At 41.8% G+C, this 19,673-nt stretch overlaps 2 protein-coding genes across 2 annotated transcripts in view; both read left to right on the forward strand.

The window, feature by feature from the left end:
- Positions 1 to 6,720: 6,720 nt before the first annotated feature.
- Positions 6,721 to 12,978, forward strand: tmem200cb (transmembrane protein 200C, genome duplicate b). Its single transcript, XM_010750055.3, has 2 exons — positions 6,721 to 6,875; positions 10,754 to 12,978. Exon 2 carries the CDS (start codon positions 10,787 to 10,789, stop codon positions 12,338 to 12,340), a length of 1,554 nt encoding a protein of 517 aa, XP_010748357.3. The 5' UTR covers positions 6,721 to 6,875; positions 10,754 to 10,786; the 3' UTR covers positions 12,341 to 12,978.
- Positions 12,979 to 15,224: 2,246 nt separating this feature from the next.
- Positions 15,225 to 19,673, forward strand: part of epb41l3b (erythrocyte membrane protein band 4.1-like 3b) — a 54,198-nt gene continuing 49,749 nt past the window's right edge. The window contains exon 1 of the mRNA XM_027288616.1: positions 15,225 to 15,414. The gene's annotated coding sequence lies outside the window, so the exon portion shown is untranslated. The remainder of the gene's footprint in view (positions 15,415 to 19,673) is intronic.

A 19,673-nucleotide genomic window follows, 5' to 3' on the forward strand; every position in this document is an offset into this window, starting at 1 on the left:
TTTTTAATAAAGAAAATCAATGACAGAACATGTCTCGATGAGAACTGTGACCTCTCTTTGAACCTCGGCGATATGAGGATAAGACATAATCTATATTTATTTGATCCGTAATGCTGGCAGTGTGTTGAAGTGAGGCGCTCTCCTACACTTTGTAGTTGGTTTGTGCTATTCTATTTCTTATTTATGGTTATATACATCAGTATTGCGGAATTATGTCACCCATCACCTATGAGTTAAAGCTGAATTTTCGAATCACCACTGACACATTGTTCCTCAGTTCTTATCATTAAGTTTACAGAGGAAAAATGTATTTCTTCTTATCAGGATACACTCAGGTTTGGATTTTCAACTGTCCCTCCAGCAGTAAAGGTTAATTTGCCAGATAACACAAATGAGTCCGTGCCCTGCAAAGGCTTAATTCATTGGAAAATGTTGATTAAAACATTAGCATATGAAAAGATGAATGACCTCAAAGATGCTCCGGATAAAAGCAGTCAAAAGTGGTTGTGTTAGGTCGACCACAGAGATGAAACCTTTCTGATTGGAAAATACATTTTCAGGCAGTTGCTGCACAACTGGGAATGTCGTGATGGAGATAAGTGATTAATGTGCTAAATATATGCGTCGAAGAGTGCATCGTTGGATGAATAAGCAAATCAGTTTTGGAGAGAATTCAATTTACAGCATATTTAACTCTGCAAAGTCAAAATAATACAATGAGGTCATCTATCCCAGCGGCTGAATCTATCTATCATCGACCGATGTTTTTGTGTCACTCACTTTGGTGACTCAGTGGAGCCTTTTAGCATGATTAAAGAGCTTATCCAAAGAAAGAAACACTCTGTTGGAGAGTTTGTTGGAGCTTGTTGGTCCCTCATCAAACCCCCTAGTCTCCAAAATCACCTGACGCAAAGTTGAGATAACACCATATGTATCACACAACTGAAAATAGAAACAGGAGAGGAAGCTGTGAAAAAGACAAACTGGCCACATTAGCCTAAAATCCACTTATAGGATTGTGCTGAAATGACGAACGAGTTCTTTTGCAATAACCTGTTTTTAAGACACTGTGCTCTTGTTTTCTTCTTTTGGTCAGACCTAATGTTCTTGTTTTCTCCCCTATTTGTACTGAGGGAACAATGGAAAATATTTCGTTTTGTATTGCATCATTAATAAAGCAATGCTTTACCCACCAAACATCCACAAAAAAAAAACTGTCAATATCTTTTGCTCCCTCGCTCTGCAAGCGTTTGACTGTTCTGAGGAGCGGTGATGTAACTCAAAGTCATGGAGCCTCAAGCAGCCAATGCCAAGACACCACATTTCTTCCACATGATTTACCTGCTCAGGTAATATTGTGTGACTGCTGCTGTAACCATGGTAATGAACCCCTGCAGATGCCCTCGACCCTGGCTCCTCTGACGGCCTGATTAGCATGCATGGATGAGGCCTGAGCTCTTCCCTGATTGGTCCTGTCAGATCCTGGCATGGGGCTCTGGCTCACCCCTGCAGAAGACCCAGCTGGCTGTATGCCCCCCTCCCATCATGCTCACGCCTGCTGTATTCCACATGACTGGCCTCGTCCTCCAGGACCTGGAGCCCATGCTCCTGTACAGTGACTGTCAGTGCCAGAATGTGTCACTGACTCACACGTAATGCATTTTCCACAAACGCTTAATATAAAAATAAGCATTTGCAGAAGAAGAGTCTCTAAATCTGCAACCAAAAGAGTTTTTTTTCTGGATATTTGGCCCTGCTATAAAAACTGACAAGCTCTTATGTCATCATATTTCCTCCGGTCTCTCACGCGGTGAGCCCTTTTCATTATTCCCGCTATCTGTTGCCTTTTTGCAAGTCACACATTCGAGGGGGCGACCTACAAAGGTGTCAGCTGAAAAAAAAATACATATATATCCTCGGTACAACCCCGTCAGCTGTCACTTTTGCCCTCTCATTTGATTCTCCGGTGCCTCTGTCCCAGCTCTCCAGCCCAGATAAAAAGGAACCTCTTCTAAGGTGTTTTCGCGAGGCATTATAAAATGGTTGCCATGGATACCCAGTCTGAACAGGCTCCACATACAGGCAGCAGAATAGGAAATGACAGATGCAATATTTCACATTTTAGAGAAAAAAAAAATCCTTTCTCTCTCTCTCTTGTCACCACACAAGCTGATGGAGTGCCGTTGTGTTAAAAATGCCAAAGATCAAGACCCTAAAAATAGGTCTGCCAGGCGATTTGTTGTGGTCCGTAAAGCAGCGTTTGAGGGACTATTTGCTTCTTGCTCCACAGAGGTGGGTTGAATGGTATTTTCTGCCTCATTTGGTCTTTGTTGTTTCTCCCTGAAGAGATGACCTATATTATCTAGGATGGGAGATCAAAGAAGAGCTTTCTCACTGTGATCCCGGGAAAGCTTGCATCTTACAAGCCCCGAGAATCAGCCCTGATTGCGCAACTGCCTCGCTGCACTGCAAAATGTGGCCATGAAGCTAAACAGTAGGGGGAAAAAAAATAAAAAATCTTCTTTGTAGCGGCTCAGCCTACAGGATTCCTGATCCTGCAGTTTAGGAGGAACAGAGCTTTTGATGCTGAGGATTGTAATTACTGCCTTTTCTTGAGAGGATGCACACTCTGCTCATTGCTGTTTATTATCCTATTCATACACATCTTCAGAGAAAGAACTAGTTTTCTACTTTCTTTTGGCACACTTTGGTCTTAAAAGAGGTGACCAAGTTTCCTACCTAAGGTTCCCTATGGTTCTTAACTATCTAGGGGACATATTACCTTCATATTTTTCTCATAGATTCCCATTAGTGTTACTAGATGATGATATGTGGGATCATGCTGGCCTCTATTTGTGTTCAGGTCCTTGGTTGCCTATTCATCAGCCATTTATACTGTTGAAATGAAACAAGGTCACTAGTGGGAGTCTGCTACCTGCTGAGAGCAAGTGTTTACCTGCTGCTCAACACACACACCCTCCCATCCGTCCGTGCTCTCTTGATCTTTTCTCCTCCGCTACCCAACTACGAGTCCCTGCGCCTGCTACAACTGGGTGTCCCGTTCCATTTCCAGTGCTCCACATGATGTCAGAGACGCATGGCTTCCGAACATAGAAATGGACCAGAGATGCCCATATGTCTCCATGACCTGTATCAGTCGCAAACGCTGTCATGCATCTCATTAGCCACAACCAGAAGCTTGCAGATGGACCCTAATGGTCATTCATCAAAGGAGGGAGTTCTCCCTACAGTACCTGAGGCACACATAGTGCAGATGATGGTTATGATGGGAAACTCTGGTGTGATTTATGAGGAGGTCCTCCATTCCACTGTTTGAACTTCCATTGTGCAAGATAATGAACATGGTTTAGCTTCAGTCCAAAACTGAACGCCAACAGATTGATGCGATTGCTTTTAATTATTATTAATTGGATTTTGGTGCGGTGAAGAAGAACATTTTATTCACTGATATTTCTTCTTGACCCTATTTTGTGACCTCCGATGGCATCTGTGGTGATTTATACACGAGGATGTTGGAGTTTATCGTGATCCTTTGGGGAATTCATCTAGTTCTAACAGATACGCCGGGTTGTAAAATATATTGTGTATAAAAACTGGGTTGTAAACTTAAAGGATAAGTGTGGTGATATTCTTCATTGCCTTTATGTCAACAAATCCCATGAAAAGACCAACTATAAATTGTTTCCAGTGACAAGTGTTGCCTCTGTATCCAAAGCCTGATATATCATATTCCTCTGTGCTGTGGAGCTTCATTGTTGCATTGCTGCACTGTTGCAGTGGGGTGACCTCTTCATTACAGTGGACCTGGGCACCTGGACATGAACCTGTTTGAGTAGCATTTGCTTAAAACTACAGCACCCAGGTGTAAAGAGATCCTTCTTCTTTACAGGTGGGTTCAGTCATACTAGAGACAGATAGCTGGTTGCTGAGTCTCTTTTACAGGTTGTTAAAGAGCAATGCATATGACACACATAATAGGCGGTGTTCATGCTGGGAATGAAACCAACTGAGCCCATCTTTAAATGAAACTATATATTGACCCATTTCTAAAGATTTGCAGGAACACTGAGCTTGGGACTAAGACAGATGTTGAGAGATGAACCAATGCATTGTTGGGTTTTCATGAATTTTTCTTGGCAATAAGAATAAATAATGTTAGTCTAATCCTTTATGCACTGATTGAACGTCTAACTAGACAGGAGGCTTCATTCCCTAACAACCGACCACAACTGAGCCAGAGCTGTTTTTTTATTTTAATGGGGGCCCATCATCTCCTTCAAATCTGTAAAAGCTCTTGGCGACAGCGTCTTCATTTCTAAGGCCTCAGAAGGGAGCGATGCTTTTATCTCCACCACTGCAAAGGCCTCTGACTACTGCAGAAACTGAGACCGTAATGATGGCAACGTCTCCTGGAGGGAATTGATCTCTGACTGAGCCTGTATTCCAAGTTTTCCCACATTCCCAATTAGCCAGTACAGCCCGGGCTTAAGAAATGAAATGAACCCCCCGCAGCTCCTGATGCTGCTTCGTATTTAACTTTTATATTGTACAGCAAATACAGCAAAAGACTGCCTGACAAGCAAAAAAAAGCTAGAGGACAAAATAAAGTGGCTTGAATGTCCTCTGTGTTCTGCCTGTGCAGCTGTAACAAAGCCGGTTGGATTTCAGGAGGAGATCCACTGGAACTATTTTTGACACTACAGTATATGTGAGCCCTACCGCGGTGCACTGCCTCCTGGGAAGCCTGAATGTGTGAGGGATGATCTATTTTTTGATAAGCATCAGAAAATGTATAGGAGAAAAATCTCATACGGCTTGAAAAGAACTGCGTATAAGGAGACTCATCATTCATCGCAGACAGGACGGGACACTGGTGTCTTAAATAACCGTGACAGACATGATACAAGCACAGGGGAATAAATTGAATTATTGAATTACTGCTGCAGTGTGGATGGGAATGCCCCTCCCAAAGATGAAAGACCCAGTATTAAGAGAGTGTGACATAACCAACACTGTCTTTCATATCCTCTTTTTCAAATTCTCTTTCATTCTCCTTCTATGACAGAGAATACCCACTTCATCACCGAGCTCTAGGTGAGTTTAATTACCTGTGGGTGTCTTGATAAGGAATGATTAAATATGTAAGGCTGAAGTCATTAAGGCAAGTTGGAAAGTCTGCAGAATTGATGTAAATTTTTTTGCAGCTTCTGCAAGAGTCTACACTGTGATACTCTTTCACCTGTAGGTCATGGAAACAATGAAACAGACAATAACGTGGATATTTCTCAACAGTCCTAATTTGTGTAAACACTAATGAATTAAAGTTTTCCCCTCCTCTTTAATATACTGAATTAATTAAGCAGAACAGGTGCTGGCAAGTCTTCGGCACAGAGCACATTAGCCACTGTCAACAAAGATCCATTTGAGGGAGCTCACAGTGAATCCCAGACCTCATTTTCTGGGTGGCAAAGAGAAGTCAGACTAAAACACAGGAGGAAGTAGAAAATATCTTGGACTAAACTTTGTGAGTGTGTTCTCAGACTGATGACTGATTCAATAGCTTTTTTGGGGGGTAAGTCATCTCTTGAATAACGAGGTATTACTGGGAAATTGGTTGCACAGATGATGTGAGAAAAGATGCTGGCTGCTGTGGTTTGGATTTTATGGCAGACTTCATTATCCAAGTGCTTCTTAAAATGAGTGATATGAGAGTCTGAAGACACTTGGACCTGCTGGTGAGGCTTTCACCTGCAACTCTCCAACCACCAGGCCTATATTCAGTATCGTGAGTCATGGATTTCATGTAATTTCTGTTGAAATGACCAATCTCAGTTGATGGTTTTGTCATAACAGCTGTTGCTTTTCTCTTTCATATCTTGGAAAAACACATTTTGTAATATTTGTTGCGTTTCTTCACTGTGACAGAGTTTTAAGCTGCTGTCTGAAGCTCAGAAACATCTGTTGTGCATCACTGTATCTTCATATATTGCACAAGCTTATAGTTAAAGCTGATCCAGACCTCCACAGCTCTGGTTAACACCACGGATTAAAGACAGCTCTTTAAAACCTCTGGATTATTCCCTATGTCCTTGCATATGTATGCACACTGGAGTTTTCTCTGCTCTTTCCACCAATTTATGCTGTAAACAAAACAAATTTCTGGGTCATAAATTTGCAGGCAACTCTCTGGAGCATCAGCACTGAAGCATACTTATTCATACTTCCCCCCCTCTCTCCTGCCCAGTATAGTGCCGCTGCCTCTTGTCTCCAAGTCTCACATCAGAGGAACACATCTGGACTCTGTCATATTTCATTTTGTTAAACATGGGGACAAGGCATACAGGCAATTATAGCAATGTAACCCAAGGGGTGGAAGGCAAGATTGAGCAGGCACATGATGTAAGAGATGATGAATTTAAATTTGCACAATGTCCCCGTAACAGCAATTTATTCATGCATTGTATTCAGCTGAGGTATGTGCATGCATATAAGGAGGCTGTGCATGCCTTTTGTTATTGCTGCCATAAAAATAATCGAGTGGCAAAAAAATGCAACTGGCATCTTTAGACAATCAAGTTGAATTCAGCAGGTTACTGGCAAAAAAAAACATCTGGAAGCGTTTGGAGTATAACATAGAGTATGATAAATGTCCTGAGCAGCACTCGTTTCTCACGTTGCCCAATAATCACCACCAATAGAAACGCAGTTGGCCCGCCCCTGCCGGTCTATTGTGAATCTGCGTTCAACTGGAAACCACTCTTCCAGCCTTGGCACCAAAGTGGCGCACCACGACATGCACAGCTGAACGAGGAGTGCGCCTTTGAAGATGCTTGATTATCAAGCTACAATTTCTGGTAAGAGACTCTCTGTGATTTAATTTTTTCTTCTTTTCTTGTGATTTTATTTAAATTTTTTTATCACCACCATCAGTTTCCTGCTGCGTCTTTACCTCCAGCTGAATGTCCGCTTCTTTTGTGTTTGATAGTCGCTCCTAATAGGCTGCATTTAGAGGTGTAGAGCACGGAGGGTTTAGGAAGTCTGTTAAATGTGTGATAACTGATGAGTATTTTTTTTTTTCATCCTGAATAAATCGACGGACGAGAGTTTTGATGTCAGGAAGGCGTTTGGACTTGGAGCAATGCGCAAGTCCGTTTACTTTTATCCGTGAGATTAAAATGATGATTTTGCTGCAGCTTGATGGAGATATGTCGGGCTGCATTAGATATTTTAGAGGTTACATGATCTGTCAAATGTGTGAGAGACATAAAGGAAAAACAGGTGGTGGAATAAGAAGATGGAAATAATCTAAAGGCGCGTCTATTTATGGTTAAACTTTTTTTTTTCCCCACCGATGTGATGGTGCCATTAAATGTCGATTTCTAATAAGTTGGTGTGGCCGGCATACGTCTAAATAAAGGTGTGATTATCACCAAACAGCAGTCATGAGTTGTAGTGGTAGTTATGAAAGCATGGGCTTCGTCAGGCCGTGGAAGAGGTGTGGATGTTTGTCATCTGTCTGCACCTTGTGAGCTCAGAAATACAATGTTAGGGGCTTTGTGTTGGAGCGAGATGCGTCGCTGTGGTTCTGGATATTTTCAGTGGGGGATCTCCAGCTCCACGGCAGCTTTTCTTTCCCTCTCTCTCTCTCTCTCTTTCTCTTTCTTTCTTCACGGGTTTTTTTCCCAACAGAAGGGAAACAGATGCGCCTTAATATCAACAGTCGATTACTCATGCAACATTGCGCGAAAATATGCGCCCCCGCAGCTTGGATTGAACGGACTGCGCGTTTAAAGAGAGAGAGAAAAAAACGCCGGCCTCATCCTCATCCTCCTCCTCTCCTCTCTCTTTCTCCATCCTGCCAGACGAGCAGCTTTTAGGGAGACAAACCGAGGAGTTGGTAGCTTCCTGTTCAGCACCGCAGACAGAGAGAGAAACAATCCGATTCGTCCACACCCACTCCTGGTCCTCCACGTTTACCGCTGCCCTGCTCCGCTCTGTGCCTTCACCAAACACAGAGAGAGAGAGAGCTCCTCCGCCTACGTTTTATCAGGTTTAGTGCAGGTTGACTTGCTTTCTCTCGCCCGGGAGGCATTTGAGTGGTTATTGGATGTGATACACGGAGAAAGTCGCTATAAACAGCAGCTGAGTGCCGGTGTGTTTGTTTGCTGAAGCTCAGGTGCAAAGCTCCATGTTCTACTTTCTGCAAGAAGTGCCTGTAATAACTTGGATCATAAAGGGATTTCCAGGCCCCTCCATCATCATCATTCTGACACTGACAGGCCAACACCCAGAGCAACCTTTAAAAAACGTCTTATTAATTGCAGCTGAATAAGTTATTCATGAACCCTAAGCTTGAAGTCATACACAATTAGGCGTGATTAGTCTAATTAAATATCTAGCTACCAGCACAATCAAGGAGGGAATGCTGGAGTCTAAGTAATCAGCCTCATCCTCTGATTATTGTTCACCACATGTGTTTGAAACTCAGCAGATGTCTGTGTCGATGGCCTCAGTGCCCTTTGGACCACAGCTTCTACTGTCAGAAAAAACAATGCAAACAATTTACTGTATGTGGCATAGACAGTGTTCGGGATCATGGCTCATATTCGACTGTGTGATGTTCTGCATGTGATGGACGGACGCTGTCAGCTCGAAGCACGGCTCTGCTGGTTGATGGTGAAACGGATTTGTGTGGAAAGAAAAGAGGGAGAGTGTTTGGTTGGAGAGATCTGAGCGAGAGAGGAGAGGCAGAAAGAGAAAGGCGAGAGAGAGGTGGAGTGAACATGCCTGCTGGCCTCCTGTCTGGACACATTACGTTTTCATAGGCTGATATCGCACCGGCGTGGCTGAATATAGATAAATAGCACTACTTGTTCTCGGCTGTCAAGTTGGGTATTTGTCTCTGTTTTGCTTATCATCATATTTATAGAACCAGCAGCAGACAGACAGACAGATAGTCAGTAATCTTGCTTTAGTGACCATCTGATGACTGATGCTGCCTTTTGTACAAAGAAGCTACTCCACCTGTAGGATAATCTCAAACACAGGGCCGCATCGACAAGATAGTTGATCCTGGGGCAAAATTAGGTCTGGGCCCCTTTATTCTAAATAATTTGGCTCCAAAAGCCAATTAGTATTCTTATGTTGGAATATTAAATCCCCAGGAAACTTAAAATATCAAGATTGGTGTCAGATTTAGGGAGCTCTATTTACAGAATATGGCAGAAATTAAATATAATATAAAAAGTATGTTTTCAATAGCGTATGATCACCAGACAATAACAATTCTTATGTTTGTGTTACCTTAGAATGAGACTCTTATATCTAAAGATGCTGTGAATCCACCATGTTGAACCACCTCATTTCTATAGTAAAACTAAACACCGGCTCTAGAAAAGGTCCTTTCACGTTTTTCGTGTGTTTCGTGGCCAACATAGTTTCTCCTTCACACTAGAAGAGAGAGAGGGTAAGATGACGTGTACGCAGCAATCAACCTATGTAGCTGTAAAGTACCAAAAACTGCAGTTCCTCAAACGTCCACTTGAGGCTGGTTACAAGACAAGTCAATCTCCATAAGCCTCCATGTTAAAAATGTCCAACTTCACATCAGTTTTGATCTCTAGATAATTTCCTCATTGTATTTCTATATAACTCACCTGTTCAAATTATATTTAAGGCTTAAAGTTATGCAGAATTAACAGCACGGCTGCTTTGATTGACAGGCAGATGCTGTCAGGTGCAGCCAGGCTGGCTGCGATAAGCCACACATGAAGCATGAAGCAGTACAGTACGAACAAATGCAAACTTTATTACCATGCTTTATATAAAACTGTACTCTTATGATAAGATACCTCAGTGATCAGTGTGTATTTAAATCTCCAGCCTGAATTACAGTAAAAACAGCTGACAGCGTGCTTGGTGTTGAAGACCTTCCCCGCAGTCGTTTAATAAAAGTCCACACACACACACACACACACACACACACACACACACAAGAAAAGGACTATTTGAGCTTGCTGTCAGAACACTGAGGATTATTATTCTTTAAATACAACCCATTGTTTGAATAGCGAGTGAATCATCTCACATATCTGAAATCAACAGAGAAAGACAAAGATAGCTGTATAAAAAAAAACTGTTACAGCTCATACTTCTGCTACCACTTAAAGCTACTACTCCAGGGCTAATGGTGCTTATTAGTGGCATAGGTGAGCAACTACACCTCTAGATGCTACTAAATCCTACACATTAGGCCTTTATGTATTTCTCTAACATTAAATATTCATGACTCATTAAAGTCAATAAAAAAACCCACATTGAGGTATTAAAACTCAGCTGATCAGGACTGTGTTGGTGTAGTAGACGTACATGACATCATGTTTTTCCAACTCCCATTTCAAACCAGAAAGATCTGATCTTGTCTCATATGAAATGTTGCTGTTCAAACTTCAACCAAGCAGAAATATGTGTGTTTATATGTATAGTAAGAAGCCCTGGGCCTTTAATAGTGCTGCATATCATCAAACAAATGTGAAAATAACCATAATACAACAAAATAATAGTGAATCCAGGACCTTGGTGTTCCCTACGGGTTAGTTACCCACTTTTTCTAGTCAGTAATCCAGCACTGACTGTATAATTAATCTGGATTACATGTCTAATCCCTTGGTGAAATGAACATGTTTAGTCTGTGGCTGTTGGCTTACTCTTTTCTACTTTGTGTCCCCGCCAGGTTGAGTGACAAGCCTCCTGTCCAATCGCCACCATGATAGCCACAGGTGGCCTGCTGCGCATGAACAGGCGCCAGGATTCGCTCCGCTCTAAGAACCGGGCGGAAAACAAAAGGAAGAGGAAATCCAAGAAAAAGAAGAAGAACGACGTGGTGGTGGTGAAGGGGAAGCTTAATCTGTGCTCCCCGGCTGGTTTTGTGGCTGGTGTTGGAGTTATAGTTCTCATGGTGGGGATTTCCATGGCTGTACTGGGCTACTGGCCCAGCCAGAACCAGCATGAGTACCAGGAGCGCCGCCGAACTGGAGTGTACCACACCAACAGGATGAGCTACTCCAAAAGTCCAGTTTCCTCTAACTTGACCCATGACAAGCCTCCGTCCGGCCAGGCAAAGGTTTCCAACCAGAGCCATTCTAACAGCAGCAACCCCAGCCCTTCCCATCACTGTGGCTTCCTGTGCGACTTCCTGGATAATTACCTGTACTCAGACAATCTGAAAGTCTTCGGACCGCTGGTGATGGGAATCGGCATTTTCCTCTTCATCTGCGCCAATGCAGTCCTCCATGAAAACCGAGACAAGAAAACCAAAATCATAAACCTTAGGGATATCTACTCCACTGTTATAGATCTACACAGCATACGCTCAAAGGAGTACTCGCCTCTAAATGGTTTGGTGAACTACACTCAGTCGAGGAATGCAGAGGGCCCGTCGGGTTCATTCCCTGCAAGTGGGATGCTTACTCGCAGCTCCTGGCCCTCCACTGGACTTGGTTTTCAGGGTGAGTTAGGTGCCGATGAGGTATTCAGACGCCCGTCGTTGGCCAGCAGGCCTCGTAGCTGGTCCAGAGATGTCCAGACCTTCACGGACACTGTCTACAGCATCTACAAAGACTACAGCAATAGCAGTGAGCAGGCCCCACAGCCCCGACAGTGGGAGACCACCTCCATCGTCACCTCTTCTGTGAACGCTTTCACCCTGCCTGTGATCAAACTGAACAACTGTGAGGTGGAGGAGTCTGAGAGAGCGGAGGCAGAGGGACACTCGGAGGAAGAGGTCGTTATTGAGGCTGCTGCTGAAACCATCAGAGAGGAAGGACAAGCCAGCAGCGGCCAGACTGACGAGACGGGCCACACGGAGATGGATGCCTCGACGACAGATCCCCCTTCGCCCCATCAGAGCCATGAGGAAATATCAACAAATACAGCTGCCCAACAGGGAGCGCTGCAGGCGCAGCCTCAACCGCAGTGGACCCAGCTGTTTCCTCCATCACCTGTTGCCAGGGCGATGGGGTCACGGCTGTCGCTCAACTCCCTCACGGATCAGCCCCGGTCTGCACGCCGCTGCAGCATGTCTGTGTCTGTGTGTCGTCAAGGCGACAGAGCCAGGCGCTTCAGCTGCCCTCGTCTGGAGCGCTCCAACAGTAAGGGCTACATCAAACTGACTGACCTGGGGGGCGAGTCCTTCGAAGCCCCTGACACAGACACTTCTTTAGTGGCCACTGAACAGGATGCAGCAGCAGCAGCGGCAGCGGAAGAAGAAGCTCAGGGAGAGGACGATCTGGTGACACCCAGCACCTCTGCAGAATCCTAGACTAATATTTCTTTGTTTTTTTGCTGATGAGCCTCTAAAAACTCTTTGATGTCTTGTTCTTTGCTTCGTACCTTCTTCTCCGATCGCTGATGTGAAGCTGGCCGTGACATGATGGGGAAAGGAAACGTGGAGAGTAAGCAGCTAAAGGACTATTGAAACATAGCCATGAACACTCAAGAGCAAGGCTCTTTATATATACCACATCCACAGCTCAATATTCAGATGTAATTTTTCTATTTTTTCAATGTAGCAAGAGCAATACTAAAGACTTGTAAGAAGATTTAGTAAAGATTTGTTTAAGAAAAAAAAAGAAAAGAAATGAAAATCTGATGAGTTTTAACTTTTCTTTTGTATAACAGTAGGGCAACCATTGTAGCTTGTAGAATTGCCAAACCCGTCACTGAGAACTCCCGTCTGACATGTTGTCCTGTAGCATTGACATATGCCACAGAAAACTAAATAGTCTAGAATTGTTTCTCTACATTGTTGTGTGAATACCACGTGAAAAAGGTGAACTGAATTGAATCTCAGGTAGACGTTGGTTTAGGAATCGGGACCTTGGGGACAAGGTCTTCCCTCTGTGCACACTTGTTTATATGAAACATTCATGGTTGAATAAACTTGACTGTAACACCTCCTGTTGGGTCTAATAGGTGTCCTTGTGTGGTACTAGATCAAATGCAGTAAACGCAAAGTCATTTATTTAAAAAGATGAAATAAATGTTGGACTATGATTGATTATGTTTGTGGCAAACCTACAAAGGGTATAGATTTTGCTTTAGCAGCACTTCTCATTACTGGGAAAGACTGCAGAGGTATTGATGTTACATTATATGTGCTAACTGGACTGAGACCAGTAACTTATAAGTGACCTGCATAATAGTGATTGGCTTCACTATTAAATGGTTTAAATCTGCTGATTCAGATGGGTGACAAAAGAGAAAAAACAAATAAGTGTCTTAGTCAGCAAAGGCAACAGCATGTAAATATTTAAGATGTAAATATTTTGTACATAGTTTTCAGAGGTGGAAAGTAATTACGTACATTTATTGGGCAGTATACTTAAACTTTGTCATACCTCTACCTAATCTTCAGAGGAAATAGCTTCTAATCTACTACATTTATTATACTGTGCAGGTCATGGTTTTAAATGCAAAATATGCAAATTGGGTACTCATAGCTCACTGGTTTGTAAAACTATGATACATGTACCACACTTAATAATAATAATAATTTATGAATTTAAAAACACACAATCAAAATACTCTGTACATAATTAAATGTGACAAGTGGAGGTAAAAGTAATGCTTCAAAAACACTACAATCGAGGATCCAAGAGAAAGAGAATTGCAGATCAGGAGAACTCCTTTTTAATCAAATTAGGTCTGGTTTTTGATCCAACAACAACAACAATAAATAATCTTTTGATTAGGAATAAACCTGCCTCCTGTCTAAGCTGTCAGTAGCTGAATAGAGTCGGCCTACACTTCTATATTTTAACATCTGTCATAATGATGATACTCGAAGAACCTGACATTTTTTGAGGTAATACGCGGCATAAAAAGTGAAAAAAGAGAAACACTGACCTTGCTAAAACTAATACATTCTGACAATCCTGCAATACATCATACCATCGTGAAGCTACCTCAAGAATTACCATAAAGTTGAATCTAAAACAGTTTCAGCAGCAAAACTACACTTCAGCTTTAGGACTGATGTAACAGGCTTCATTAGTTTTAGTTAGTTTGCTTCTTTTATTTCACTTCTCTTAGTAACAAACACAAAAAAATGCAGTATATGCTGTCAACATTATAAGCTAAGAGTTATCTTTACAGAAATATAAAATAGTTTTTACTCTACTGCATGTATTATACTCATATACTTTGTGGTTTTACAAGGTTTCACATACAAAATACACTCAGAGATGCCAATTAGGAACACCTATGTTAAACTAATGTATTCAATGACAACAATCCTGCAATAAGTCATACTCTCATGAGGCTTCTATTACCATAAATTACCATAAAGTTGAATCTAAAATGGTTTCAACAACAACTAAACCCCACACTAAAACACACAGATGTGGGATTTATTACAGGACTACAACTAGGTGTACCTAATAAAGCATCACCTGAGTGTTTATAATAATCTTAAAAATATATGGGATTGTTAGAGATTTAAAGGTGCAGTGTGCAGGATTTAGTGGCTTCTCGTGGTGAGGATGTAACCAAATGAATACTGCTGGCCTCATCCTCCCCTTACAAGCACGAATAAGAAACTACAGTGGCTGTGAAAAAAACACTAAAGCCTCCATGTAGAGCTAATGTTTAGTTTGTCTGTTCCGGCTACTGTAGGAACATGGCAGATTGCATAGAAGAGGACCCGCTCCTTCTGTAGATATAAAAGGGTTCGTTCTGAGGTGAAAAAACAAAATAATCCATATTTTCAGGTGAATTTACAATAATGAAAGCATACTTTTGAATATTATGTTACATTTTTTTGCCATATTCAGGCCGAAATCTTACACACTTGAGCTTTAAACAGTTTATTCATTGTCCAAATCAGCCACAACATTAAAATGCTGCTCAGAGTAAAAAAATAATCCTATAATAATGTACATAAAAACTGCTTTTACACAACAAATACAGTGTGTGTTGTCAACATTACAAGTTCAGAGTCACCTCTGCAGACTTGAGCCATGATGCACCTCATGTATCTCAGTTAAACGAGGCCATCTAGTGGTCATGTGACACAGAGTTTATATCAAACATACCCTCTTTCTTGCAGCCAACCACCAGGTGGCACTGGGGACAGTCTGGCTGCAACGTCATCGTGGGCGTGCTCGTTTAGGAGTACTATGGGGGCTTTTGGCACACAGGAGGGGCGGGGTTAAACTCGGCCCGTCTTTGGGAAGCTTTGCCAAAGCAAGGCGCTTACAGGTGTCTTGGTCCTTTCCGCCCGGACGAGCCCCACGTCGGGATTCCTGATCTCCGGTGACACACACACTCACACACACACACACACACTCTCCTCAAGCGGTGTTAAGGAAGTTTGTGTCTTCTCCTAAGAGTCAGGTAAAGTGCTCAGCTGTGTTTTCTTTCACTTCACTGCACAGTAGTAGAGTTTTGTGTGACTTTACGCAGCTTTATTCTACAGTTAACATCTGGAAATGTTGAGTGTGTGCGCTCATTTATGTTTTCTTTATATTTCCATGTGTCCTTTCTGTCTGTAACACCGGTGTTACAAAACATATTGCGACCTGCTGCTGCTGCTGCTCTCCTGCTTACTTGGAATGTGACATGGTGAGTACAAGCGCTCATTCACAGAAGCGGGAAGTATGACACATAAAAGCAGTCCACATAATGGATAAAGCAGTGGTACAGATAGTTGTCTGACTGAATATGTCTAATTTAACTTCCTCAATTAAGATTGAAGGCTAGAATATCACTCCAGCACTACTTCTTTGACTTTTCTGGTGTTAAACTCTCTGACATTTATTCTGAGGACCTTTCAACATGGTGCTGGTGACATGTCTGTGAAGTCTATATCAGCATTTTTTTCTTTCTCTCAGGCGGTTTCTCAACTCATTTTTAACTCACTGCTGCTGAGCACCACAGTTTTTAACACACACACACACACACACACCTGATCAAAAGTTTGCTGGGCTCAGGCAGACAGTTCGGAAATGGGAAGTCCTCACAGCATGTGTTTCCGCTTATATTTTCCCCAAAATAGAAAATGTGCATGAATCAAGCTTTTTGTTTTAATACTCTCTTTCATGGAGTCTCGACTAATGTGCACTGAAAAAGGTGCTTAAACTTAACTTTTTTTGTAGTTTTGTAATATCCCATTATGGCTGTGATTAGGTTTTATTTGATATTTACTGCTTTAGACATACATTTTCACAGCGCCACATGGTTTTCTTGTAACGGGTTTATGAGGTTAAATGATGAAGGTGAATGTACACGACCGGCGAGATAAGCCTGACCAAAGTCCGTGGGACTTGTCATGTTCATGACATGGTGGTGGCGTGCACAGTGCCACATGACTTCTCTGTGAAGTGTTCATGAATGGATGATCAGAGGCTTTTGCTGAGCTGGTACTTTTGCTGCTCTTTAAGGGACCTTTAGTATGGAAAATGTAATGTCATGCCATATAGGCAGGGGACATAGTGTTCCTTCCATACTCATCTTATATAATGAGCAATTGGGACCAAAGGCAGATGATTCCCAGTCATTCATAGATAAAAATATATGATTTCTTTAACAATCCAGTCCATCAAAGCTACATACTTTTAAACCATCAGTTTAGTTTTATCAACGCTGGCATTGTTTTTCTGACAGTAAGTGACGTCTAACTCTACTCGAAACCCAAAAAAGAAGGAGTCAATGTGGAGACGAAGAAACAATCCAAAGTGTGACTTCATTTAACAAAGAAAAATCACAACGTTGCTTGATGTGACGTCTTTAAAAATGATCATTTCAACCAAGGGTGAAAACACCAATGCGATGCTAAAAGTGCTACTACTTCCCAACCGAGCCGCACGTTCATTACAGAGGGCAACATGCAGGCAGGCTTAGCAGAATTGTTCTTTGACAAGGAATATGTCAATCAATGCAAATGTTGTACAAATGTTTAGGGATGGGAATTGAGAACCGGTCCCAAATCAAACAGTGTTTAAAGTCAGTAGACCTGAGTAGCTTGCATGTTACATGTTACTAGATAATAAAACAGTTGCGCTGACGCTGAAAACCCGTGTCAGGCGACCTTTTTCCACACAGAAAAAATCAGACCGATAAGCAGAATTGAATAAAATATTATCAATTCCCATTCCAACCCGCCAACTGTCATGATATTTCCATGTAAACATTGCTAAATCTTGATTGGTGCATCTAATTATGTGACATCACACTTTACACCAGTGAAAATATACAACACGGAAAAAAACAAACCTTTTAAACAACTAAAACTGTTCTAATTTAGACAGAAAACAGGATGTTCGTGTAAAATCCTGTCACTGATCATAAGATGCTGACTGGGAGAAAAAATCCTCAGGGCCTTTAAGGTGGAATTCCATGTTGGAGACACTTGTATTATTTCAAAACAAGAGGTTTCCAGGATGCTGCTGTCTCAGAGCACATTAGCTGGCAGCATACAATGGAAATCCACTGTTTGAATGTTTGACTGTCATATTCACACGACTGTAAATTCAAAATGGAAAGTTTGCACTTACAGATTAACTAGTAAACACATGTCATATATACTGTAAATTACGTGAAACCAGCTGTAAGATGGGGTGCGGGGGGGGGTGTATTTAAATTTTGTGGGTCACCATGTTTCTTGCCTGGTTTTTCCAAGCCGGGCCACTGGAACACAGGAAGGTTGTAATTATGGGCAAGCAGCAGGGAATTTCCAAAATCTGACTTTGACTGGAATGCAGCACATGTATCAAAACTGGATATTTTATCAGGTAATAAACATGTTGTTCAGACATCATGATTGAAAGGAGAGCTTCAGTGACCTTCAGTGGAGAACATCTTGTAACCCCGATGACTTTCATTCTGATCAGGGAATGTATTCCCTGTAGATATTTTGAATGTTATTTCATTCCTGTCTTTCTTTTGGGCATTTCATAAAGGATGACATAACAAGATTATATCTTAAAGCTCAAGGAAAGTCATTCATGTTCACAGTTATTGCTTGTTCTGCTGCAGACATCGAAGGCCCTCAAAGGCTCTGCAGGAGAGATTTCCTCCTGTTGCTTTGATGTAATGTTGCCGGTGATGAAGACTATCTCTGGCTATTCATCTTAGGAATTTAAATCAATGCTTCTGTCAGTTTGGTTTCATGATCAATAGCGCTGGCATTGTGCTGAAGGTAGAGACATTATTTTACTTGATGCTGTTTGACTGTGCTGTGTTTGACAAAATGAAGGACATGGAATGGGTCATGTGTGTGACTCAGAAATGAGGGTTAAAGGTTAAAAGGAATAGTCTGCAATTCTCTGCCATTATCACGATTCAGTGATAAGACATGCAAAGGTTAGGGTAGAGTTATTTCTGTGGACATTCTTTGGAGTTAAAGGGCTGAGCCAAGTCTTGAGTTATTGCATTACACCCACAACCTTCCCACCATACACGTACTGTGTGATCAAGACAACGGCTTGATTATTAAACTCCCAGTAGGATTAAAGAAATTCTTTTCTTTTTTTTATCTCTGTAGATAATTGTTCATGAATAATTCCTATCACCATTTACCCAAGCCAAGATAATACCTTCAAACTACAGACTGAAACAATTAAATATGGCATTTTATTTATCATGCATGATAAATAAAAGCATCAAACAGTTACATTTGAGAATCAGCAATCTGTGAAATCCTGACATTTATCCTTGCAAAATGACAGAAACAATTTATAAATTGTCCAAATACAGTAGTTGACGATTCACTTCATTTAGTTTGACTACTTGATTAAAACTTTAATTGTTTCAGCTTTAAAATCAAGTTTACAATAATAGATTTTTATAACAGTACTCCGATGACACTTTAAACATCTGACATGAGCCCAAAAATTTTCCCCAACATGTTTGGACTCAAATGGCTGGAACCGGTTAATTCTGATAAATGAAATAGAGAAAATTAGTTAACTTGATTGACAGAACAGTAATCAGCAGCTGTTTTGATCATGTATTGATAATTTCAGCCCCTTTTTTCACACTAAAATGGCAAACATGCTGGATCCAACTTTTCCAAGAGGTAAGACCTGCCTGCTTTTGATTTCGAACTAAACAAGTGATCTGAAGATGTCGCCTTAGGCCCGCAGATGATGATATGTGTTCTTGACATTTCCTAGACTAAGCGACCACTTTAAAACATAATCAGCAGATTCTTGTTATGTTTACTGCAACATCAAGAGAAAGCGTAATACCCAGATTTCTTGGCCTCAGGTGTACAGTCGTTCACAGTCAGTTGAAGAGAGTTGAACTCAACACGTGAGTGCAGTATTGCTTACAATCACCAAAGCCTTGAGGGCTGGAAGAGATAGCGAGTATGACTCAATCTTGTTGAATGGAGTGATAAGCTTGTTTGGAGCGTTGTTATCTTCCAGCGTTGCCTGATCACTTGAGAGCGGTATGGGGCCGCCTTTGCCTTATAAAGCTACAGCTCCTGGTATGGCACCTTGACAGTCACAGGGTATTTATAGTGGAGAGTGGGGGTTAGCCTCACACTGGGTTCACTTTGGCACTGGCTACACCTGGCATTAACATGTGTCCTGATGTGACCTGATCACAAATAGACGGCTCTAAGTACAGGTGTGAATCCACCCATTAAG

Source organism: Larimichthys crocea, chromosome II, assembly GCF_000972845.2.
Source record: "Larimichthys crocea isolate SSNF chromosome II, L_crocea_2.0, whole genome shotgun sequence".
Classification (NCBI taxonomy): domain Eukaryota; kingdom Metazoa; phylum Chordata; class Actinopteri; family Sciaenidae; genus Larimichthys; species Larimichthys crocea.

Coding starts and splice junctions, on each gene's coding strand:
- tmem200cb (XM_010750055.3), top strand. CDS start 10,787: ATGATAGCCACAGGTGGCCTGCTGCGCATGAACAGGCGCCAGGATTCG.